General features: G+C 39.8%; 1 protein-coding gene across 1 annotated transcript in view; it reads right to left on the bottom strand.

Moving 5' to 3' along the window:
* PDE11A (phosphodiesterase 11A) overlaps window positions 1-26368 on the bottom strand; it is a 321994-nt gene that overhangs the window by 162759 nt on the left and 132867 nt on the right. Inside the window, exons 6-9 of the mRNA XM_028510818.2 lie at window positions 20236-20368; window positions 4324-4399; window positions 1930-1997; window positions 908-1000 (exon numbers count right to left, since the gene is read on the bottom strand). Of these exons, the coding sequence (XP_028366619.1) occupies window positions 908-1000; window positions 1930-1997; window positions 4324-4399; window positions 20236-20368 (370 nt within the window). The remainder of the gene's footprint in view (window positions 1-907; window positions 1001-1929; window positions 1998-4323; window positions 4400-20235; window positions 20369-26368) is intronic.

The raw sequence follows: 26368 nt of genomic DNA, 5'->3' as shown, positions 1-26368 counted from the left end.
CTCTGTGTTTTTGGAATTCACAGTCTACATGGGAGAAAAAAAAGCAAAGTATGTAGATAGGTAACTATTATTTTATGTCTTATAAACTTCAAGTCCGAGTACTGCAAGTACCGTTGACTCCCCTACTGGTCCTCTCTCCTGGTTTCCTCTTTCCACCAGCACCTCCCTGGGTGCACAGAATGTTTTGAGGATTGAGTATGTCTTACATCATAGTGATCTATGAAGTATTATCTCAACATTGACATTTTATCTGCCCTAATTAGAAGCATTTCAAAGACACAAAATCTTCAATAATAGTTACAAGAGCAGGGAAAAAATAGGTCTTGGGTCAATACAAGCTGGGATTCAGGGGAGATAAGATCTATTCCTTTAGAACTGACCGGTTCTGAGAGGAGATGTGGTGCGGGCCTGGGAAACAGGTCGGAGTGCTGAGGGGGATGTTGCGGGGGAGGGAGAAGGTGGGTAATGACAGAAGCAGCTTCCCCTGTCTGGGCCATATACCTTCCTAGGGAGGCGTTCTCATGTGGCAAGAAAAGTTGTGCATTTCCAGAATAGCTATATATATTCAAAATAAGTTCCTAATGCACTTAAAATGCTGAGAAATTATTTCTGAATCATCACTTTTAATAAACCAATATTTAAAAATCTGTATTTAACCACACAACATATATGGATGGGCTTCAATGAATCTATGAATTCCCTGAAATTATGCATAAAACTGTGTGCACATGTGCTCTTCTAGAGAGGGTCTCTGGCTTCCACAAAATTCGAATTCATGACTCTAAAGTGATTAAGGCCCAATGAGTGGAAAATTAAACACTGAGAAAGGAAGCCCCATAACCAGAATTTTTCTGTCATAAAGCCAGGGCTTGTCACCCCACAGTCCTGACGCAAACACCGCACTCACGTCGAGAGCCACCGACTGCTTGGCCCAGGACTTCTTCACCTGGTCGTACATGATCGTGTTGTTGATGCCCAGGCCACAGAAGATGACAAACGCCTAAGAAAGAGAAAGCCCATGGATTAAAAATCACAATAGCTCATTGGAATAATCTCATATAGAAGCAGGCAGTCACCAGCGATGGGCCCAAAAACACCACTTTACTGGACACAAAGGTAGGCTTTGGGAAAACATGCATGTTACAGTACTTAATGACTGTGGTCACATACAGCTTTATTGCTCACATCGCGCCTCAGAAAAAACAATCATTTACTGTCACTGTGGAGGAACGACTTCATGCATTTAAAAACATGCTTACAGACTGTTTAAATGTGTTCTTTTTTTAGGTTGTGTGCTGATTTTAGTAATTCCCTTCCATTTAACCAAAAGCAACCTCTTTCAGAAGCGAGCCTATAAAATATTTGGGTAAAGCAACTGAATAGACCCACAGTTAGATGTTAAATGGAAGGAGGATTGGTTTAGAATGAGTTAGTGAAGAACCGTGAGGTATTCTCAGCTGAAGAAAACTAACCACGGGGTTTTCACGTTGGTCACTAGTGTAAAGTCCACAAGGAAGCCTGCTCAAGGCCCACCTCTCTGGCCCAAGGGCAGCCTGGAGTAAAAGGGGGCTTGTCAACACCAGGCAGGTGATGACAATACACCTGGCAGGGCTGGCCAGAGGTCTCACCACTCTGACCACACCCAAACAAAGACAAGATAAGACAACACTTTGGGGAAGAGGGAAGAGTGGGTAATTCAGTTCTGTAACAAAATTATGCTAAAAATAATCAATGGTCACAAAAGACTCTAAATAGTGAAAAAATCAAATCTCACCTAAGCATCAATATATTCTTTAACATTTCCTTTGAATTCTGTCACACTGTTTAAGTATAACGATAATTACCAATTATTTATCCTTACAACTTTGGGCAAGCTGCAACCAGGAGACTACTGGTGTCTCAACTATACCACTTGCTTAATTTTCTCACCTCAAAAAGTCGTTGATCTGCATCATCGAAAGGTTTTCCGTCAAGTCTATTTAACACCTGAGCCACTCCTGTGGGAACAGTTTGGGATATGTGGTCATTTTCAGCACTGGACACTGTGTTACTACAATGCACAATTGTAAGCCCCAGCGGGCTCTAGGCCTCCTTTAAGTAATCTGTGACACCAGGTTAATCCCTGGTCTCTCTAGTACCTGTGTTCTCCACACAGCAGATCGGAGGTGTCCTGAAGTGCAGGCTCCTTCCAGACTGTGATACTAGCTCTCAGCGAAGCCTGGAGTTCTACCAGGCATCCACCTGACTTCCTGAAAATGGTTTTCGACATGACTGTGCACAATAACTCTGACAAATCTGCCATATATACATAGACATATACATACAGGGTGGGGCAAAAGTAGGTTTACAGTTGTTTGTATGGAAAATAATGCAATAATTATAAATTCTGTTTCACATACTCACTACGGTAAACCTACTTCTCCCCCATCCCGTATATATAACTGAATATATGTAAGTGTGTATATATACATATATAGCCACACACACACAATTTTTTATTTTCTCGGGTCCCAGGAGCACAGGTTTGAGTGAGTCAGGACCACATGGCGGTTAAGCACACCAGCTCTGGAGTTAGATGGTCTTGTTTCAAATTCCAAACCCACCTTGAGCTAGTTACCTAAATTGTTTAGCGCCAAATTTCCTCATTTGTAAAATGGAGGTTAAAATATTAGCTATCTCAGGGCATTATAAAGATTAAATGAGATAATGTTTGAATGTCTGTAAAGCATATTATTCCACATGGAGTGAACATTCAAGAAATATTAGGAATGATGATACAGTTAACTCTCAAAGCAAGGTTAGGGCTGTGCTCTGCTACCAGTGGGGTGCACAGAATCCTAACAAACTCAATTTATGTGTCCTTCCTCTTTCCAAAGTTCATTTCCAGCATAGACCAGATGTTCTGGGGCATGACTATCAAAACCTACAAGTTTAACCAAAAAAACTCATCAATCCTATAAACTACTTCCCTGTATCCCCATTTAGAACAAACAAAACATAGCTGTAATTCTCTAGCATGCTTTTATTTTTCAAGACACGTAATTTCCCAACAAAGATATAAGACATGATATGCTAAAAGATATATAATTAAATGCAAATTTTTTAATATGTAACAGGCAAGCCATGGTCTTAATTTTGAAAAAATAACAGATGTTTACTTTCAACTTAAATACATTTTAAACTCTATATATGATGTAATTCAATGCTTTGTATCAGGGTCTCCAATTCCCAAATCTTAGAATTATTTTATGTCCAATAATGTACTAATTTTCCCTGTAAATTAAGCAAACCGATGAAAAGATTTCTCCTAGAAGTCAAGTCTTGACAACACTTACAAGCGCAGCGAATTGGTAAGCAGCGGTGTCTCAGAGTCAAAGTGGCAAAGTTGGGGTAAACAAAGAGGCAGACGGAAGCACTGGTTACCAAATGCATTAGTTACCATATGTTTCTTAGGAAAAGCTCACTTTTCTCTGCACTTCAGTAATTTAAACTAATGCTTCCATCCTTCACAGCTTCTTTACCTGACCCACTGCTCTTTTCTTGCCTAGACTGCTTTCTTAGTTTCAATGTTTTTCCCGAGTTTTTGAGGGGAGGGAAAGGAACGAGAGAAATTGGAAGCTGCTTTGGCCCACAATTCCCTTATTCTGGGGAAAGTGTAGCTTATTTCAAAATCATCTGGGCAGAAGAATGTATGTTTAGTATATGTTGAATACTCATGTTCTTTCTTCCTTTGCATGTAATCCATGTGCAAACACATAGATGTAAATATGCAGATGCAGTAGGAAAGTCTATACAAGGAGGTAGGAGGCCTGAGTTTTCTGACCTTGCTACCAACTCGCTCTGTGACTTTATTCCTCTTTGTGCTTCCCCACCCTCTCTGCCTCAGTTTCCAAAGGGTGAGATGAGAGAGTCCCATTGCTTTCTGAGATCCCTTCCAACTTCAAAGTTATTGGTTCGTATTTAAGGGAACAAATATTTGTTTATTGATCTGATTTATAATATTGAGTCATCAGGACTCTGCACTTATGAGATTATATAAGAGTTTGAGACATAAGCTTATGAATCCAGAACATAAAAAGGGAGAACACATTTAAAAAAAAAGAAATGTGGCGGGGGGTGGGGGGGGGGGGGTGGGAATGCAGGCAACCATAATGGAACAACAATAAAATAATGTAAAATTTTAAAAAAATAAGGAAAATGTTTGTATTTACCTATTTAAATAAAATAAGTATATATTTTTGAGAGAAAAAAAGAAATAGGTGTATTTAAAAGTAAATTTGTATTCTTTAAAAAAGATGTTTCAACATTTAGGTAATGTCTTACCAATTATTTGGTGGTTGCTATTCCAAATAGGTACGCAGAGAACTGATCTTATATGAAAACCAGATATCTGGTCAGCCTAGGGTATAAGAAAGTAGTTAATTGAAATTAAGTATTATATACTCACTACTCTCTTACTACTCTTCATAGCAAATAGTTTTAAATACTATTTTAAAAACACATTATAATTTAGTTTTTAATGTATATACTTACCCATCTCTTTTAATTTAAAGTCTCATAATGAACATCCTAAGGAAATCAAGCCCTAAGCAAATATGAATCATCCAAGGCACCCCACTCCAACACCACCTCCTCCAATTCTGCAGCCATAGGGAGCTGGGTGTAAGACTTTCCCAGTCATAATCAAACCACCAGACAAGGATTCAGGCAACAGTTTAGTTTTTGCTCTGAGTATTTAAAGCATTTTAATTAAACCAGGGTTAATATTTCTCTTTGGGCACATCTGTTAATAAAAATGTTTGAGTCTACAATGCTGCCATACATATACGAGGTCTGTCCAGCTATCTACTATGAAAAATAGAGACATTTATTGAAGAAGATACAAGATACAAGAAATACTGAACACAGGACAATGATGCCTCTGTCCCCTTCAAAGTAGGTTCCTTGGGACCTCACACAGTTCCCCTAGTTGCCATCAGCTGCCCTGTCATATTTTCCTGAATCTCATTAATGGTCTGAAACCTCTTTCCTTTCAAAGGTGATTTTAGTTTTAGAAAGAGGCAGAAGTTGCAGGGCACCAAATCTGGGCCAAAGTGGGGCTGAGTCACCTGGGTGATTTGATGTTTCGCCGCAAAAACTGCATGAGCTATATAGTACACAAGCAATTGTGTTGCCATGATGAAGCTGCCAACCACCAATTGCCCATAGCCGAGGCCTTCTGAATCATCCAAATAGTTTCCATGGAGGAATGTTCAAGCTTAACACAAAATTTGATGCAGATTCATTGCTGTACTCACTTAGTCATTTTGAATACAATAGCCACACAGTACACATGCTCACTCAACAGCATCTACTACCACCCCTACTGACTAGTACAGTGAAGTGGTCATTGTTCACACGTGTGCATTCCAGTCCACTCTCCTTGGCTGCCAGGTTACATCAGTGTCGTGCAAACCATTCCTGTTACATTAACAATGGCTGGATTTTTTCAGGACACACCTTGTATTTACTTTAAACACTCTATATTTTAAATTACTAATTTACTGTGTATGTTGTAAAAATAGTATACAAAAAATTAAATTTGCAAAAAATAAGATAAATATAGAAGTTCAAAGATCTTCTTTCTGTACATTAATAGATTATCAGGAGATGACATATTTAAAATATGAAGGCATAATTATCAGCATCAAATAAACATCATTCCTCAACAATCATCACAATATTAAAACCAATGGTCCCTATCTGAACTGTTAGGTAAGAGCTACTAATGGAAAAGGTCAACCTGACATCCCAATACTATACAAAAAAATAATATATCAATGCCCTAGATCATGATAATTGGGATAAAAAGATATTATTATATTTTAAAATACTTATTGTAGAAGTTAAAACTACATATTTAAAATTTTTGAAATTGGAATTTACACACCTAAATTTTATATTTCAGTTGTTTTGGTTTTCTTCTGAGAAATTAATTTTCCAGTTGTCTTCTACTCTTGATACCAATATGTTAGTTTCTTTGTTTTTTAGTACTTTTTTGGCCATGTTCAAATAATATTTCCCTGCCCCTTCCTAGCTCATAAAGATATTCTCCTAATCTTTCCATAGAATCGTTATTGTTTCAACTTTCACATTTAGATTTACACTCTAACTGAAAATGACTTTGGGATAGAGTGTAAGCCAGGAGTCAAGAGTCTTTATTTTAAGTGGATATGCAATTGACCCAGCACCATTTGGAGTTGAGGTGCAGGTAGAGAAGACTTCTTTGTACCACTCTGCAACACCACTTTTTCATTAATCAAGATTTCATATCTGTTTGGATCTAGTTCTAGACTGTCTATTCTACTTTACTGATGTATGTGTCTGTTCTTATGCCAATACCACACCTTCTTAAATAATAAAGCCTTAGACTAGGTCTTGATACCTGGTTAGTATAAATCCCCCAACTTTGTCCTTCTTCTTTAAGAATGTCTGGTTATTTTTTTGTCCTAGGCATTTCCATATTAATTCTAGCATCAACTTAAAGTTTGCACACACACACACACACACACACTAAAATTATTACTAGGAATCTATTGAATCTATCAATCAATTTGGGAGAGAACTGACATCTTTACAACACTGAGTCTTCAAATCCATAAATATCCCCTTATTTGGAGTTCTTAAAATTTCTCTAAGCAAAATTTCATAGTTTTCTATGTAGAAGCCTTACACATAATTTGTTATAGTTATACTTTGTGTTTTAAAAGTTCATGTTATTGTAAATGTATTAGTAATTTATTTCTTTCTAAAAAATGATTTTTAAATTTATTTTTAGAGAGAAGAGAGAAAAAGAGGGAGCGAAACATCAAAGTGAGAGAGAAACATTGATTGGTTGCATCTCCTACATTCCCCAACCAGGGACCGAAATTGTAACCCAGGCACATGTCCTGACTGGGAATCCAACCCCAACTTTTCACTTTGCAGGATGATGTCCAACCAACTGAGCCACAGCAGTCAGGGCAGTAATTTATTTTCTAATGCTTTCTATAGCTATATAAAAATATAACTGATTTTTGTCTATTGAACTTGCTTTCATAAATCTTGCTAAATTCAATTATTAACTTCAATGTGTCATCTGTAATGTTTTGGATTTTCTAGGAACATCATGTTATCTTACTCTTAAATTCTATGCCTTTTAATCATATAATTTTAAAGCATGTGCATTTTTTCAGCTTGTTAGTGGGATGAACTACATTGATTGTTTTTTAAAAATTCCAGATCCCAGCAAAACCAAACCAAAAACACACGCACAAATCATTGATCCAGGGCACTCCTCCAAGCATTTGTTTATTTACCACCTCCTGCACACCAGACACGTTGCTGGGTGCTAAGGACGTAAAAATGAATTCAGACAGTTATTACTCGTGATGATCTATCTCACAGGCTAGTAAAAATACAAATAGTTAAGATAAAATGAGAGTCCAGGTAAAGAATGTTCAAAACATTATAGAAAAACCAGCAACTGACTGTGGTTAGGGAAATTAGGAGCAGCTTTGGGCTCTTAAAAGTGGGTTTTCAAAGATAAGGATGACGGTGAAGATGGTAAGCTGACATTTACTGGATGTTCCCTCTCCGTGTTTGGCACCCTGTTCAGGGATTTCACATGCACTCTTTCCTACATTTATTATGAGGTTAACATCCTCCCTTATCAGAAAAGACTTAGAGAAATTAACTGCCTTGCAAGTGAAGAGACTGGCTCAAAGGAAGCCAGACAATAACAAACATCCATCAACTTTATCTTCCACAAGAACAATGCGGTTTTCTTCCACTCCCTAAGGATAATCTCTACATTACAGCAATGCTAGTGAGCATAAAGAGAAGGAAGTCAATTTTAGAGAAGTCTGCAAGGTATCTCTACAGCCTTGGGCAAGCCAGAGCAGCACTAGAATGGCCGTGTCTGTTTTGTTTTGCCCAAGGTCATATGAATTGCGGGTGGTTCTCAACAGCACCCAGCAGTGAGCACAACTGCTTCTGCCAACTCTGGGACAGCTGTAAGCTCTGTCTAACCTCCTCTAGGAAATCTGAAGCAGCTGAGGAAAGAGATCACAGGTTAAAAAGCAAGGGAACGTGCAGTGAGCAAGAGAAACAAGGACAGAGACAGTTTGAGAGTCTGGTGGTAAGAAAAACAAAGCTTAGGCTATCAGTGAAGTGAAAGAGAATTTTTTTAACTGCAAATCATTGAAATTTTCCAAAAGAATTTTTCAGTCTGGCAAGGTGGGAGTTGTGTTCCCCCATCCCCACAAAGGGTAATTAATATAGGGGCTTCTGGTTTGAGTGAGGGTGGTAGAGTTCCTTGAGGAAGAGAATGCAGGAAGTTTGAGGGAAAATATACCAAGTTTAGACTGGCACACATGACAATTGAGAGGACAACTGGTGAGAAAGAAGAGCAAGAAATACTAATCTTGGAGTCATCAGCCTCTGTTGTTAATTGAGTAGGTAAAATCACCAAGGGAGAGCATGTCCGAGAAAAAGACACACACACAAAAGGATAAGAAATGGAACCTCAGAGGACACAATATTTGGGGCAGGAAGAAGAAGGTGGGGTTAGTGACAGGCACGGAAAAGAACGCAAAGCTCATACTCTAACCGCAAGGCCTTATAGCATTTCTAATGTGTGAATGCATTACTGCAACCTTTCTGGAAATAAACATATTGACATGTACCCAGAGTCTAAAAGAGTACACATACCCTTTGACTTACCAATGTTATGTCTAGAAATTTATCCTATGGCAATTATCATGGCTGCGCATGGAATTTTAAAGGTTACTTATAAAGGTATGAACCATAGCATTACTTATGATAATGACAGGTTAGAAATAACATGACTATTCAACTGAAGGGAGTTGGCTATGTAAATCACAGCACATCCATACAATAGGATATTATACACCCCATTAAAATTATGCTAAGAAAGAATATTTGTTAACATTGAAAATTTTAATATATTAAGTGACACTGTTGGTATCCGTGGGTATATAAACATGTCATATACTTTGGGAAATCCTGGAAAAATTATAGCCACAACAGTTCCTTTTGAATTATCTGCCCGTGAGAGTTTTGTTTCTTTACTTTTAAAATAGGCTTTATGTTTTAGAACAATTTTAGGTTCACAGCAAAGTGAGTACAAGTACAGAGATTCCTCACATCCCCATACCCCCACATGGGCACCTCAACACCCTCACATCCCTCGCCGAGTGCTGCATTTGTTACACAGATTCACCCCCATAGACGCACCATTGTTACCCACCATCCCTAGTGTACTTTAGGGTCCACTCTTGATGCTGCACATTCTGTGGGCTTTGACAACTGTTTAATAACATGTGTTCAACACCACAGAGTCATTCCGAGCAGTTTTACTGCCTTAAAAATCCGCTGTGCTCCACCTATTCATCCCTCTCTCCCCACTCATTTCTGGCAACCAGCGTTATGTTCCCCTGCAGCTTTATTGAAGAATAATTGGTAAAATTGTAACATATTTAAAGTGCATAACAGGTTGTAATGTATATGTATACATTATCAAAGCGTTCTGCCCATGGGAATTTTAAAATTACTGTTTCTGTTTTCTAAATGTTAGATAATGAATTACTTGTACACAATGAAAAATTATTTTCCAAATAGTGGAACTAAGGGGGAACAGCAGTGTCCAATGTTGCAGAGAAGTCAAATGGAGGAGCACTGAAAAACAGGCTATTGAATTTAGCAATCCAGAAAGATAATGGAAGGCAAAGGTAGTCAAGAGAAGATTAGAGGTCAGGAACACAAGCGATGAGCTCTGGAGCAGGGAAAGGCCACTCTGAAAGAGCAGAGCTAGTCTTCTGTGGGCTGAGCACAGGAGGAGGGGACAGGCAACAGAGAATGCTGAGTGTCTTTAAATCACCTGACTGTGGCCGGGGGATGGAAGTGAAGCCAGCACTAACTCACTTTGAGAGTGGGGAGGAGGGGACACTGATATTAGTTAGCATGCTTGATGAGCCCAGCAAGCTAGGAGAGGGGAAGAAGAAAGGATGGCAGAGTATGATAATTAAGGCAATCCCCTAGTTGTCTATTTGTGTCAATGGCTGTTGTTTCTGGAAAGTTAAACTAATCCAGGTTAGTTTAAATGGCAAGGCCCTGGGAGCATGGGGTTGAAGGGGAAGACAAATGAAGCTCATCGTAGAGTAACAAGACCTCTGAAGAAAGAATCCCAAACAGGGACAAAGAGGAGTAAGAAAGTATGAAGGAAAGAATCAACTCTGTTCATCGGATAACCCCACCTCTCCAGGTCACGTCTGTCAGCGGAGCTCAAGAATATCTACCAGCCTCTTGACCTCAGCCAAGTCACCAAAACTCTCCATGCCTCAATTTTGTCATCAATATTTATCTCCTGCAAGCAAACTACTAACATTGGCTATCTCCAGGGTTTTGGCATTATCTTTGCTTCTTTGTGATTTTTTAAATTTTTTCAAGCTGTTTTATAGGAGTATGTGTGTGTGAGGGTTTCAAAATTTGTAAGGTGTTTTGCAAATGCAAATATTACTAATATTGAAAGGAATATTTGCCCCCAAATATCTGCCCCACTGTTCTAAAGGGTCCCTGCTCACTCATTCTCAGTTTAAAACTCACATCAGTAGAATCCCACACATTAGGCTATGGGAGACTAAGCAGCCTTTCTAGGGAGTTACAGTTAAAATAAATACATTATCTGGGAGTGCTTAGTTCTTTTCATTTAAAGAGATGTCTTCTTAAAAATTTTGCCAAGTCTCTGACCTCAATGGGTCTTTCCAGTTAACAGATCTCATTAAAGATGGTTTATCTCTAGGAACCATAAAAACCATATTTGTCAATGTGTTTCCTTTCCCTAGAAAGATATGTACAACCTTAACAGTAATCCCACACAAAACTTTGTCCCCCAAACACCCATCTACTGGAGAGATATTATGATACTAGGACAAGCTGAGAGAAGTTTCCAGTCAGACATTTGATTTTCTTGAAACAACAGAGAGGAAGTTTCTATTTATTATTATTATTATTATCATTTTTTGGTTTTAGAAAGAAAAAAGAAGGAAGAGAGAAATATTGATTTGTTTTTCCACTTATTTATACATTCACTGGTGGATTCTTGTAAGTGCCCTAGTCGGGGATTGAACCCATCAAATTCACAGCCTTGGTGTACTGGGATGACCTTCTAACCAACTGCGCTACCTGACTGGGCAGAGAGACAGTTTCTTTTTGTCTACCTGATGTGCACATGGGGGCGTGGTGCGCGGAATCAGTCCTAATGACTCCTAGAACACTGCCTACAAGTGACTCCTTAAGTTCCTGACAAAACCATTCCTAAAATAAAATAACTTACCTTTGGGCTTAGAACGGAGTACTGTCTCCACAACCTGTGCAACAATCTGCTTGACTCTTGGAACCATGGGACTCCTATGTGTCTTCACTACCCACAACTACCCCATTCTATATCTTATTCACATCTTAGTAATCTTCCTAAGCTCCCCCTACCTCCTGGTCATCTGGAAATCTTAAATCCATTCTCCAGTCTTCTCTACCAAACCCTACTCTTTGGGAAGAATCTCAAACTGGCCTACCCTAAGTATCAAAACTGGGAGATTATCAGCAGCAAATGCATTTCTGCAGATCCCTAGAGCTCTAACTCTTAATGGACTCAATGCACATCCCCCTTGGCGACAGAAACACAAGTGATAGACCAGAAGGCATTACTGAAAATAGACAGACAATGGACTGTCCCGCCAGGCTCCGCTCAACATCCCAGATTGCAGGCGTGTTTTGCTATTAAGATCTGACAGGCGAAATGGGCTTTAGTACTCTATATCAAAGGATCTCAGAGCCTGGAGTCCCATTATCCTTAAGTGCTCACGACAAAGGTAAGAACTACTGAGTTGTCTATAACAGGCTTTAATAATAATAATAAAAAGGTCATAGAAAGAACTTCATATGGAAGAACTATGTGGGATTGAAGAAGAACAGACTTAGGGTCATGACACAGTTTTAACTGTGTAAGTCTCAGCACTGGCCACCCTTGGGAGAGGACAGCTGGGTGCTGATGGGTTTCCCACTGCTCCTGAATTTGTAACAGATACATAGACCACCAAAACATCCATGTGTAAAGCCTGCTCTACTTTTTATTGTAGTTATTTTCAGCCATTCCCCTTGCTGGACCTTTCTCATGTAAATGTTGAGTCCAATTGTTCATTCCTGTTGCAGCCAGAAAACAAGCCCTTCACATAAGGGCTCTGAAATTCCCTCCATCAATATACTAATGGAAGAAAATATTACATTAAGCAATAGAATATTGTACCTTATGTTGGCTAAATGATGGCTTGGTGTGCATTAGTATATTTGTTTTAAGGTGTTCTTTTGAATCTGGTATGAAAAGAAGAGCAGAAAGCTTCACAAATGATGTGCTACTGGGAGCTGAATTCTTAAGCATAATGCCAACTAAAGCAAGGCCAGAATAATTGTTTCATGGGGAAGCTATTTGCAAATACAGTATGCACTCTGAGAAGCTACTTGATGCCATGGCAGGTCACCTGCAAATGCACTTTGTGTGTGTGCTGTTAGGACAATTCAGGCTAGGAACTTAGAATCAGATCCAAGCAACACTCCATGCTGGCAAGGGCACTAGACTATCTATCTGAATTCCCCAAAGACAGAGCAAGGCTCATAGTTTTTGGAGGGCTCACAATAGCCTGGTAAAATATAAAATAGGAAGGGTCTAAAATTTTAAAATATCTTTATAAGTTTGCCTGGTAACAAAAATAACATAAATACATGTGAATTTTTTAAGTAAAAAGAAAATTAAAAGTTCTAATCTTCCTGGCTGGTAGAGCTCAGTGGATTGAGTGCAGACTGTGAACCAAAGTCTTGCCAGTTTGATTCCCAGTCAGGGCACACGCCTGGGTTGTGGGCCAGGTCTCCAGTAGGAGCCACATGAGAGGCAACCACACATTGATATTTCTCTCCCTCTCTTTCTCCCTCCCTCCCCCTCTCTCTAAAAATAAATGAATAAAATATTTTTTAAAAAGTTCTAATATTGTCATCTCTAGAGATGACAACTATTAACTATTTGGTGTAAGTTTTTCTTGATCTTTTCCTATAAATATATAATATGTTCATACATCAATTTATACTATATTTAACAATAGTTAATATATTTATAATTAACAATATTCAACAACATCTACTGTGTACTAAACATTGTTTTAGCTGTTGAGAATATATCAGTGAACCAAACTGACAAAATCCTCACCTTTACTGAGGTTACATTCTAGTGAGAGTAGACAGATAGTAAACAATACCAAAAAAATACATAAATAAATTATATGTTAGAAGGTGTTTGGAATTAGGGGGGAAATAAAGCAGAATAACAGGGATTAGGAATAGCAAGGGTGCCAGGCCTTACTAGCAAGTAGTATCTGACTGATGATACTACTGTATGACTTTAAAGAGATGAGGATGGTGAGTCACACAGCATTGGGGAAAGAGTATTTTAGGTGAGGGAGTAGCCAGTGCAAAGGCCCTGAGGTGGGTGTGTGAGCAGCATGTCTAGGAACTACAAGGAGACCAGTGTGGCTAGAGAAGTTTGAGTGAGGGTTAGGGGTGGAGAATCAGATGCTGGATTGTGCAGGGCATTGTAAGCCTTCAAAAAAATTGTAAATTTGTTTTTTACTCTAGTGAAATAAGGAGACACTGAAAAGTTTGTGGGCAGAGTTGTGATATGATGTAACTTAAAGTTTAAACGCATGGATAATCCCTTCCCAGGGAGTGAACGCCCGATAAAACTACAAAATCCACAAACACAATCACCCATGAACATGAGTGTTTCTTAAGCCACTATAAAGAAATATAATCAGTTTTATTTAGTTGGTCATTTTCATCTTCTATCTTTTTCAAGGATCACAAGGTCTTGAAACAGAATAAACATATCGTGATCTTCATAAGGTTGCAAAATTTAAAGCTCAGAAATTTAGTTCTGGCTCTGTAACTATCTTATATGACCATTCTGTCATAATTTTCAATCCATAAACTAAGGAGTTTGGCCATAAAACCATGTGTGCTATCAAGCCCAGCAGGCACCACTCCTAAAAGTCAACTCGAACAGGCAGACAGAAGGTGAGTAATCACTGTGGCTCGCCCTCTGAGGTGCTCTGTTCACCGTGAGGAGAGAACTCCTTTAAATATTTAACACAACCACAAAGAGAACACCCAGCAGGCGGACAGCTATGATTACTTGCCCCATAGCCCTCGCAGCTGGCACCTGACAGCACCTGGGATGAGCTTTATATCACATTAGAAACATCCCTCTGTAGCTTTTATCAAAAGAAAGACCAACCGTTTCAAAGCCAAAATTTCAAAATAAAGATCATTCACTTGTTGCGTAATTTTGGGCAGAATTTCAGAGGAATTCCCAAAAGTTATTTTAAGGCAGAAAATTCACAGGAATTGGAAATCTACTTTGCAGTTTAATGCATAGCTTGACAGACTCAATTATCTTTTGTTAAATAGCAGAAAATAACTGCTGGCATCATGAATTCCCAAACTGGCAGGCTTTGTGTGTTAGTTGCAGTTGGAGAAGAAACTATCAAATGTACAGGAGAGGATGTGTTGGGGTCAGCTCCTGCAGTCAGAGATCTGGAGAATGCACAAAAGGTCCTCTGGGACAGTCCTTTATAGCTGCTGCTGAACAAGTTCATTCGTGGAGAAAGGAACACCCAACCCACTGCTGCTGGTTGGGAACATCCATCGGTGCCTAATTAACATGAGCAAACCCTAAACTTCTACTGTATGAAGTCACAGAGATTTCGGGGTTTATCCATTTCCTGAACTGACAGTGGTTTGAAGGTAGGCACCAGAGCTGTGTTTGAAATACACTGACATGACTGGCTTTTAGCTACATGTTTTAAGGACTGGTGGGTTGGTTGGGCCTGGACAGGCCAGTGAGCCCCTGGAAGTTGATCACCCCTGATATAATAGGTGACCTGACCCCTGGATGCCTGACCACTCTTGTGAAGAGCCGGGTCTGCATGTTGTTTGCCACTATAAGGGAGGATCTGGTGGCCATCCCTCCGAGGCAGCCCAAGGCCACAGGACGTGCATCCAGGCTTCACCACCTGCTGACACCTTTTATTGCTTCTCTGCTGTCCAGAAAAGACAAGACCTCGCTTTCTTGAAGGCCTCAGTGCTGTTGGACTATTACTACAGCCCTTCTTTATTGTAAACAAACAATCAGTCTTAACTCCCTTTTCGGGTAGACACTTTTCTATTCCTTCCCCCCTGTGTCTCTGGAGGAAGGGGACACTGAAGTTGGCTTGTCCACGATCCAAATTCTGCTGGTCTGCAGCACTGTGTAAAGGCTCCCTCAGGTAGAGAAAAGGATTTACTTTTAGCATCTCCCTGGAACTAAATGACTAGTCCGCAATCAAGCTAATATCTTCACCTGATATTTATATAGGACTCCAATGTTTACAGAACGTTTATACAGAGTTTTACGTATTGTAGTGTGTAGGTAAGCAGTATGCCTCAGACTACTCAGCTGGTAAATGGAGCAGTCAGGACAAAAAGCTAGGTCTGCCAGCCACTGAGTTCATGTGCCTGTATGGAGAGAGGGAGGAAGGGGTGGTTGCCCTATGGCCCAGGCAATCCTCAGCAGTGGATCCCTGCCTGCCAAGACCACACAGGAAAAGAGAATTGAATTAGGGATCAGAGGCCCAGAGCCCTTCCTCAAGGAAGATGTGTGGCCTTCGGCAAGCCACTTCAGCCCTCCAAGTCTTTGGTTTTTTCACCTGCAAATCCAAGAAATCTCTAATATTTCTGTAATTGAAAGTTGATGTATCTATAATATGAAACCTCAGAACAAAACCAATCCACTTTTGGGTGTTTCATCCCCAAATTAGTGACATTGTTGATGAACTGGAGTCCTTTCTCCTGCTCAGTTAAAATTTGGGTAGCCAGAATTAGTTATTGAGCCATGGAGAAATTTAGCATAAGTACCAGTGTTCGGGGTAATTGTGTTTCTGGCATTATGTTGCTCTATGTTGAGAAAATCTGTAGGAAAAAAAGGAATACTTTCAAACAATTCCCTGTACTACCTCTGCAAATTACCATTCTTGTTTACCAACCTCAAACTATTCAGGGAAGTCGGTGAGTGCAGAGAACAAAAAAACAAGTACTTTTCCCAGTGGAGATAACAATTAGTCATTAATCCTGCATTTTTTAAAAAACTGCTCCCTTATATTCTATTGCTATAAATAATGACTCAGTTATGATTATTGGGGGAAAATATGAATCTATGTACCCTAGAAGAGAAGACTCAGACTTTTGCAGGAAGTCAACACCATTCTAAAAGATACCCTCTGTGGCAAGGATAATTTTAGAATTACTTTTAGTGAAACAATGAATCAATTGCATTTTGTCATGGTATTTTTTTATCTTGAGAGAAATAACATGTTAATAAAAAATATCTGAAAATGGTCATCTTTATTTTATGATCTATGTCATCTTCCATCAGTCCTTGTGGGGAGAAGCCTTCAGCCTCTTAGCCTCTTGGGGCAGTGCTGTGGCTCCCTCTGAACTCTGTTCCATTATAACACCAACGGTTGACATTTGTTACTGAGGCAACAAAGTAACAAATAATTTTGCTTTTCCTGGTGTGATACACAGCACACATAACCGCCCCCCCCCACACACATACACTATACACACACATTTGTAGGACAAATCTACTAAATGCCTATATTTAGGTATCCCTCTCTCTTCCCTTCCTTCTCTCATCTTCATTTGTATTGATTAGCTCCTTTCTATTTTTTCCTTAGCACAAAAAGGGAAACATAAAATGACTTTAAATTCTAGTACCATGTAAAAACAACATGGAAAAATCGTGGCATAATGCATCTTAGGATTTGTATTTAAAATCCAGTATGCGCTACGTGGTAGATTGAAGGCATTTAGGTGGAAAGTCAGGAAATAATTATGATCCAAACACACATTTTATTTTATCATAGAGTAGAATGTGATTTCACAACATAGTCACTGCTTAACCTACCACAGTTTACTGTCTTCAGACATCATTGCTTCTAACTACTAGATCAGGGCATGAAATTTTTATGCTCAGTCCCACAGAAATAACTGTTGCATTTTTGCTCAATGGCCCACATTATTCTTTTCATGGACCATTGGAGCAGCCAGCCGCACTGGAAGGGGCTGTTGAGTGTGGAGGAGATGTAAACCGCTGCATCACCAGTCAGGGAGAGAGGTGGTGAGATCTGCCTGTGGACACAGGATCTGATATGTGCAAGCTTGCCATATTGTAGGACAAAGAAGTATTCTTGAAATATTAGTTGTGCTTATTACACTGCTGTTTTTCATGAGAAAAAAATAATAATTGGACAAGAATTTTCTATTTCCTGCCAAGGGGAAGACACTTATTGCTTACAACCAACATGTCATTGTCCTAGACAGTGCTAGAAAAGCTGTTGCATCTGTATACTTAGAGACATGTACAAGAATGTCCTTGGCATTTTATATGTAACCACAAAACGCTGAATCCAAATGTCCATCAACACTACAGTGGATAAATAACGTGAGGCATATTCATACAGTGGGATACTTTGCAACAGTGAAAATAACTGAATGAAATAGAAATTCAAGACACTCGGGAATATTTGTTGAATCAAAAAAAGCAAGCCACAGGAAAACATATGCAGTATAATTCAATTTATATGAACTTTAGAGATATGCAAAATATAACAATGTATGCAGCAGGGATTCAAACCTATGCAATGAAACTATATAGAAAAATAAAGGAATGCTAAATTAAAATTAGGATAGCGGTTACCTCTGAGAGGAAAATAAAGGAGATGGGATTAGTGAAGATCAATATAAAGATTCAAAATAATGACCATGTTACTTTTCTTAAACTGAATGGCGGTTATTTACTGCATCATATTTTGTTACACCTTTACATATGCCTTATGAACCAATTTTTTTAAAGTGGTGTAATTTGTTGATTTTTTTTTTCTTTTCCAAAATTTGACTTCATGGTCCACAGCTAAGAGCAGAATAACGGTAATCCATACCTAATCTGGTGTTATCATGTGGGGAGGCAATCGGCCATCAGCCCTCGACATCTAATGTGCTGCCTTTGTAACAATGAATTGGCAATGCACGCGGTTTCTGCATAGCAAGGCTTTGAGTTTGTTCAGCTATTACTGGTGTTAATAATAGAAGACTGAGAGCACTTCATAAAACTATGAGTCCAGAAATCAATTCTTCAGTATTCTCTAAAACCAGGGAGAAAAGAAACATGGCAAAAGGCAAAACTTTATAAAATCGCTCCTAAGCCAATCACAACGCTAACGGCACAAATGTCGATTCCTATAATCGTCTCCAATCCAACAGTCACAAAATGAAGGTGGCGGTGTTCTTGCTGATGGGAGGGGCACTTTCCCAAGGAAGGTGGCACAACATTCAAATTTGAGGAAACAGAACCGAAGAGCCCTGGAGGGTGCTCAGCACTGACTGGGACGGTTCAAGGAGCACACTGGGGAGGCGCCCGACCCAGACTGGGCGTTCAGGAAAGGCGCTGGCGCTCAGTAATGAAGAGGAAATACCTGGGGGATATAACCTGGAGAAAGAGCGTTTCCAGCAGCTGAGGAGCGGTGGTGAGTTTGGGGAATTTGAAATTTCCCTGCCGAGATCTGCACAGATGATCTGGCTGAAACTAAAGATTACACTTCGATTCCCACCTCCATGCATCGTTGTACTCCACTCCATGCTTTGGAGGAGGCACAGGGCAGGATCAAGGACAAGGGCTGCGGAGGCTGAGACTAGGACTGAATTACTGTCTGTCTCCGGAGTCTCAGACCAGCTCTCCTTGTCCGTAAAGTGGGGGTGACGACACCTACCTCTTAGGGTTGTGCAGATTAAATGTTCAGTTATTATTACTCATCTACCCTCTTTTGTAGCCAGTGTGACTTTTCTAAAATACAACTCATGCTTCTCCCCCCATTGAAAACTCAACTCCTGGTTCTCCATTGCCCACGATAAATACTCAATCTCTTCACACGGTTTTCACCCCTTTGAGTGACCTGGCCTCTGTGCTCCCTTCCAGCCTCAACTACCTGGTGCTTCAGCCACATTAACTCATCTCAGTGCCCCAGCTCTCCAATAAAGTAAAACACATTTTATAAATTCATATAAATGTTTCTGTATGATACACTACACTATCTTAGAACTTAAAGGTCTGCAAATAAGGCCCAAGTGTCCATCAATACATGAGTGGATAAGACAACTATGGGACATTTACACAGTGGGATACTACTTGGCCATGAAAAAGAAGAAAATTTTACCTTTGGAGACAGTGTGGTTGGACGTGGAGAACATTATGCTAAGTGAAAGAAGCAGTCACAGAAAGACAAATACCACATGATTTCACTCATGTGGAATCTAATGAACAAACTGAGGTAACAAGCAAAAACAGAGACAGACTCATAGATGGAGAACAGATGACACCTAAAGGTGGCAGGGGTTAGAGGGTGGCAAGACTGAGCAAAAAGAAGAGACTCACAGACATGGACAATAGGGTGGCGATTGCTGGGGGGAGGGGGCACAAAAGGAATAAATGGTAATGGGAAGAACTATAATAAAGATTATATATTTAAAAAACTCCTATAAGTAAGAATCTACATTGCTTTAATATATTCTGCATATCAGCACAATGATTAACATTGAACAATAATGAACCAATTTATAATTTCTTGGGAGTAATTTTTAAAAATACAGTAGTTGTTCTAACATCTATTGGGAAATAATTATGTTATATACACATCTTTATTGTTAGCTATTTCATAGTTTAATGTAAACTGTGATTAATATAAAATAAACATGGGTACATGTAATGCATGGGTACATGTATATGGGTACATTTAGTCTAAAATGTTCCCAATCATAAAAGACCATCAGACCAATGCAATAGAGAACCACTTTCCCACAAGTCAGGGTAGACAGAGGAACTTTGTCAGCCAACAGCAGGCAATGCAAACAATCACATCAGAGGGGAAAGATGCAGAGGAATTTCTGGGAAACTCAGGGATTGCTGTCAGTCTATATGATGTCCCTCTTTTGCTTCAACCAGCAAACCATCAACAGAGTGGCAACCGAACCATTAGATTCTGAAGAAGAGACTCCTCTTACCTCGGCATCAAAGCGAGGGTCCTGGTAGGCGTCACTGATATTCACAGGAAGGCCTGTGGAAGCCACGAGCTCAGCAATGCTGTTGTTTATCAGCCAGTCAGAGTATGATGACTTCTCCATGCTGTCTTTGAAACTATCAGAATACCAGTGCAGGCAGCGAGGAAAGAGAGAAACATCAGTTGCTTGAAAGCAAATCCTGTAAAACTACACTTAAAGCAGGAATACCTGTCCTCATTAAGAAGGGATAAATGACATTAGTCACAGAACAATAGAGGAGCGATTATTAGGATCTTCTTTAAAAAGGTTTACCCACTGTAAGGTAAAATGATCACATCCACGGATAGAAACGATAGATTCTCTATGGTCCAGACAGCAGCACTAGATTGTATTCAGGCTTCAAAGTCTGATGACGAACAAAACTGAAGCTAGGACACCGGGATGAAGTCCACTCACCTCGCCAGCCCTCCCCTTCTAACTGAGCAGACTAGATGTTTGGCACCAAACAAAATGAAACCCAAGAATAGGGAAATATCAGAAAATAAATTGACAATAAATTGACATACTGAGCTCTGACAACCAGGAGCTGTGGAAATGCAAATTCAAGCACTGTTCAAATTAGCAACATCGAGGTAAATTTTCACAGAGGATGTAAGATTTGTGGCTTAGGAGGTGATAACAAAAATTATGTAAATGAGCACAAGTACATTGGGGCACAAGTAAACTATAATAGTTTTCAAACTACATTCTGCAGTTTCCAGGAGGTATAATGAGTATACTACAGCAAGAATAATAATAACAACTCTATTGACTTTTTAATCTAAAATGCATTATACGTAAGCAAAACACTAAACGCCACACATGGTCCTTGTTGTTACGCAGTGATGCATCTGTGTGGGACCTGTGCCCAACTGAGAAGGCCCGGAAGTGGCACAGCGAGGCCACCATGTGCACGAGTGAGTGGGAAGCAGAGGTGCTATTTGCCATCATTAATATAGTTCACCTGTAATGACTGTTGGTCTGTATCTGATAAATTCAACATATTTTTGCATATTTTTGTGATATTATTAATCCTTTATTTCATATTAAACATCACAAGTACATAAATTTATTCTCTGTGGATCTCTGCCTGAAAATGGAAGTTTTAATAAAAAGCTGAGTCTTATACTTCTCAGATGGCACCTGAATCAAAGAAGTAAAAAGACTAAGGACTTCAAAGATGACAGAAAGCTTTTACTTTCTAAAAGAAAAAACCCAAAGGAACAACAAAAGAAGTCCACGTTTCATTTTTGCCTTGTTAAATTATACCTGTGAGAAGTGAAAGAAAAAAAAGGAGGGGGCAGGGAGACATGTGATAACTCACCCTGTATGACAATCCAATTTCATGGAGTCATTTCCAAGTTTATCAAGGGTGGGATTGAATGTTGGTAATTCTTGCTGCAATTAATCGGTCTGTCAATTCACCCTGTGCTGTCTGTGTGCTGTATTCCATACTACAAGTTTTAAAAAGTGTTCTGTGATAAAATAGTGTGGAAGGTGCTGACCGAGCATGTGGTGGGAAGAAAAGCTGCAGTAGGACCCTGGGGATGAGTCAAGGAAGGACCCTGGAAATAAAGGGTTGGGTGGGGGGAGGCAGAGGGTGGCGAAGGGGGCCCAAGGAAGGAGCTGGTTTTATTGACAAGAATCAAAAATATTTAATCTGGGTTTTTCAGGATGGGCAAGAGTTCAGAAAGGAGGGATTGGGGGCATGAGGAGGAAAGCACAGAGAGAGGAAGAAACATTGAGAACAGGAGACAGAAAGGGGGCACAGCAGAGTTCAGGTGCTCCTCAACACGTTAATAATTAGTCCCCTTTGATGGCAGCACAGGATGCAGACTGTGGGGGGATAAGACTTGAGAAGCAGTTCAGGACTTGAAGGCAGAGGCTTTGACCGAGGAGCTGGGACTCTAGTTATAGGGAAGGGGAGCTGCTTAAGAGTATTGTCCAGGGAAATAACATGACTTGAGTTGTGACTTTAGGAAGCTTAATCTGGGGACAAAGAGCCAAAAAAAGTTGGCTAAGAGAGATTGAAGGTGGGAGGGTCCTTGTACACCATTCAGGTTGTGCAGCTGGGAGGTGATGATGCTGCCCACCTGAGAGGTGCTGCGGAAGGTCCCACAGGGCTAGGTGAGCAAACAGCAGTGGCTTACATTTCACTCGTGCACCTGTGGCACAATTAGCAGAAATGAGTGTTTTGAGGAGTGAGGAGATGAGAAAAGGTAGCAGACATTCTGTGATCCTGGAACACATCATTCATTGTTGAAAACCCAGGAGCAGAACCTGTATCAAATCTTTAGGACTGAAAGTACTGATACAGAGTTGGGATTATCTTTGGGGAAAATAAAATGGATGAGATCACTCAGGGAGAGAATATGTAAGTAAATCTACATCTAGGGGAAAGAAGGAGAAGAAAGGCAGTAATAAGGGGTTAGGGGATAAAGAGAAGAAATTGAAAAAGCTAAAATAAATCCATCATCACCCATGGTGGGCCAAGAGCCCAGATGGATGCTTTACCTGATGAATTTGTTTTGTTTTCACATGAATCCTATAAGATGGGTACAATTCTCTACACTTTACAGGACAGAAAGCTGAGGCTCAAAAATGCTAAATAATTTTCCCAAGTGGAGATAGAATTTTCAGCTACATGTGACTCCAGAGCCCTGGATTATTCTGTTTATCCGATTGCCTCTCAGGGGAGGAGCTCCTGTGTAGGAGTAGAGCAAGAATACTAAGTTCTCACCCAAAGAAAAAGAGGGCCAGTCAGTATCACAATGTTTCAGGAAGATGCTGCAGCTAAGAAACACTTTGGGCTGAGAGTGCGGTCAAAGGAAGATGGAGGAAAGCACTTTGGACTTGATAATCCAGCACTTTTAGGTCCCTCCTTCCAGAATCCCCAAAGAAGATGATGATGATGATGGAAACACTCACTAAGCAGAGGTTCCTGAAAGATTCATTCTAAAGATAAAACATGCTTAGATCTGGTTAGATCAGGCTGCATCTGCATTGAAATCACTATAAAATTGTTTTTGAACAGTGTAGTAGACAGCAGAATTTACTCTGTGCAAGGCACTACTGAGGCGCTTTCTGGAAAGGATGAGCTATGGTCTCTGTCCTCCTGGGGATGGCCACCCACATGGGGAGATGAGACACAAACACACGGACTGACATTTAAACAATACATAATTTCAAATAAAAAAATTGTCACATGGCTGTGACAACTAGTTTCTAAGTCAACTGTACCAGTCATGACGTGGAAGAAATGCAGGGAGGGAGAAACCACATCAGGGGTTGTCATCTAGCTACGGCTTCAGAATGGAGGTGACAGACGAGCTGACCTGTAGCTGCAACAGTGCAAGCAGATTTTCTGAAAATGACCTCCCCATTTCTTCAGCTTCAGGTGGCCCAGGGACACAAATTAAGGCCCAGTGTGAGAATGCTCAGAGCAACAGTCAGAAAGGTGGATCTGTCATTCTGTTGTATTTATGCCACATTCTGGCTTTCATACAAATTCACCCCTCCAAATCTAATGTTCTACTGTAATGCAAATCATGACAGAGTTAAAGCTTTCAAAATCTTGCTCTTCTTTATATAAGCAATTTTGTTTCGTGATTAAAAGCATGAGTTTGAGAGTCAGATATACCTGATTAAAATATCTGTTTTACCATGTCCTAGCAAAATGATCTCAGACATGTTACTTACATTTCACCTATACCAAAGAGATAATGCTACCACAAAGATATTGTGCAGACTAAAGTAATAATTTCTGCAAGTGTTTCACTAGGCCATAGCACACATTTTGTTTAAAAAAAATCAACTTTTTAGCAATTCCCAAAATAAACCCTGCATCTAGCAGTACCCTTCCATACATTTTGGTAATGTGGTGCTGTGAATTTAATGACAAAGGAAAGGGCCCAAATTAATTGTGCTTCTTGAGGGGCACATCTGGCTTAAAGGATCAGTTCCTTCCTAAAGGTCCTAGATGATGGCTCCTTCAGACTTAGGAGGGCCCTTTTAGTGTGTGTGGTTTCTTCCCAGTCAAAAAGGTCAAGATGAATAGTTCTTAATAGGTCTTATTTTTTAACAGGCTTTCAGAAGCTTAAATTAATATCCAAAACTGAATAAACCAACTTTGTAGAGCTCCTCCCAGTCTGACCAGAGATAACAAAGACCAACAAATCCAACACTGAGGTTTTCAGTTTGGGCCAGAACAAAGATAAGAAGAATCACCACAGTTTGGAAATGCATCACTCATTCGATTATTCTGCAGTTTGTGGGTGCAAATGAGACCCCATCAGTTCAGTGGATCTCAGCTGCTATTTGCAGAACTGCAAGAACGCAGTCAACGCCAAGTCCTCTCCCCACCCCCCTGCCTCTAGGGAGACATTCTTTCACTTGAGACCCCTTGTCAAAGCTCACTGCTTGGACTCCTCTCAAAAGAGGCCAGACACTGGCTCCCAGAGTGCCAAAGTTTCATGCACTAAGGGGAGAATACTCTCCTTAAGCTCTGCAAAGAATTTTGGCCCCTAGTTTCTAAGGCCATAATGCTTGTGTCTTCATTATCACAAGTTTCCTCATTAAACAGCCCCTTTAACTTCTGCCCATACCCCTCTCTGTATAGGTAAAAGGTAGGGCTGAGCTTACCATGCATCTGCGGATGGGTTACTATGGACCAACTCCTTTCAGCAAAAAGAAAAAGGTTCTATCAATCATCTCATGCACGCAGATGTCTGGTATGCACGTTGGTGGTCATGCATGTATGATACTTGTCAAGATACTTACTGCGCACAGGGCCCTACAGAGAGAGGGAAATATGGCTTAGCATCCTGGACAATAGTCGTTTGTTGACGAAAACCAAAAGTTGGTTGGGAAACCATTCAAATATTCCTAGAGTTTGTTTTAATATCTTGCCTATGTTTCATAGCTTTTCACATTCAAGACACTATGCAACTTTGACACCTGCAGTGAGGATTTTTTTTAAAATCTGACATAAAAAAACACAGTAGCAAAATAAGAAATCCTTAAACTAAGAGTCTGAAAAAAAGTAAAATAAATGTAATTGTCATATAAACTTCAGCGACACTTCCTTAAAAAGTAAAATTAACCACTTATTTTAACTTTAAATTCATTTATAATAACAAGTGAATTGTAAACAAATCCTTTAGCTTGTTTTTCACTAGAATCAGGTGCATAGAAAGATGCAGGGTTTTAGATGACTTTCCTGTAAAGGGCTTCAATTTAGATTCTCCTGCAGTGGCATCTTGCTTCCAAGCGTGAGACTCAGACTGACTTCAAACAGAGCTTCCTGAGCTCAGCTATATTGACTGTGGCGAGATGAAAGAGAATTGCCCTATTACAGAAAATGTGACTGCTCCCGACATGAGGGGCAGTGAGGTGGATATAAGCCTCAGGGTCAACCAGTTGTAGAGTGGTGTCGGAGAAAAATCGATACAAGTAAAGCAAAATGAGACAAAATAAAGTACCCCAGAACGAGTAACTTCACCGTCTTCAACTATCTGAAACACCTATCTTAGCTAAAAGTTCAAACACAGAAAAGTGGATGTAAATTAACTTAAGATTATTGTTAGAATTAATTCTCAAAAATGAGTCTCCAAATTGCAAGACAAAACATCTGAATAAAATGATGTTAATCATTTTATTGACGTTTTTGTTCTCAACAGTAGTTTACTCTACTCTTCAGTACAGACTCCCAGTAATTTCCTGTTTCAACAATGATCACTGGACCCTTGCTGAATGCTAGAGAGTAGTGGGATGAATCTTACATGAAGTGATCACTGAGAGTCTTTGACTGTTTGCTGAAAGGAGTTGGCACATGGGAACTCATCTATACATGGATGGTCAGCTCAGTTGTGCCCTAATCTATACAGAAAGAGGTATAGGCAGGGGCTAAAGGGCACATACCTTGAGGAAGCTCACAAACAGTGCCAGTGGGTTGTGATTTATACCCTAATGGAAGGATGTACAAGACATTAGGGGAACAGAGAAAAGAAGGGTCAATTTTGTTTGAGCTGGGAATTATATTTGGGGGACCACTTCAAAAAAAGAAGTTGGTTCAAGCTGGTTTTTGTGGGATTATTAA

This window comes from Phyllostomus discolor, chromosome 4 (assembly GCF_004126475.2).
Source record: "Phyllostomus discolor isolate MPI-MPIP mPhyDis1 chromosome 4, mPhyDis1.pri.v3, whole genome shotgun sequence".
Classification (NCBI taxonomy): domain Eukaryota; kingdom Metazoa; phylum Chordata; class Mammalia; order Chiroptera; family Phyllostomidae; genus Phyllostomus; species Phyllostomus discolor.
The sequence above is the reverse complement of the archived record's forward strand: the minus strand, read 5'-3'. Positions and strand labels throughout refer to the sequence as shown.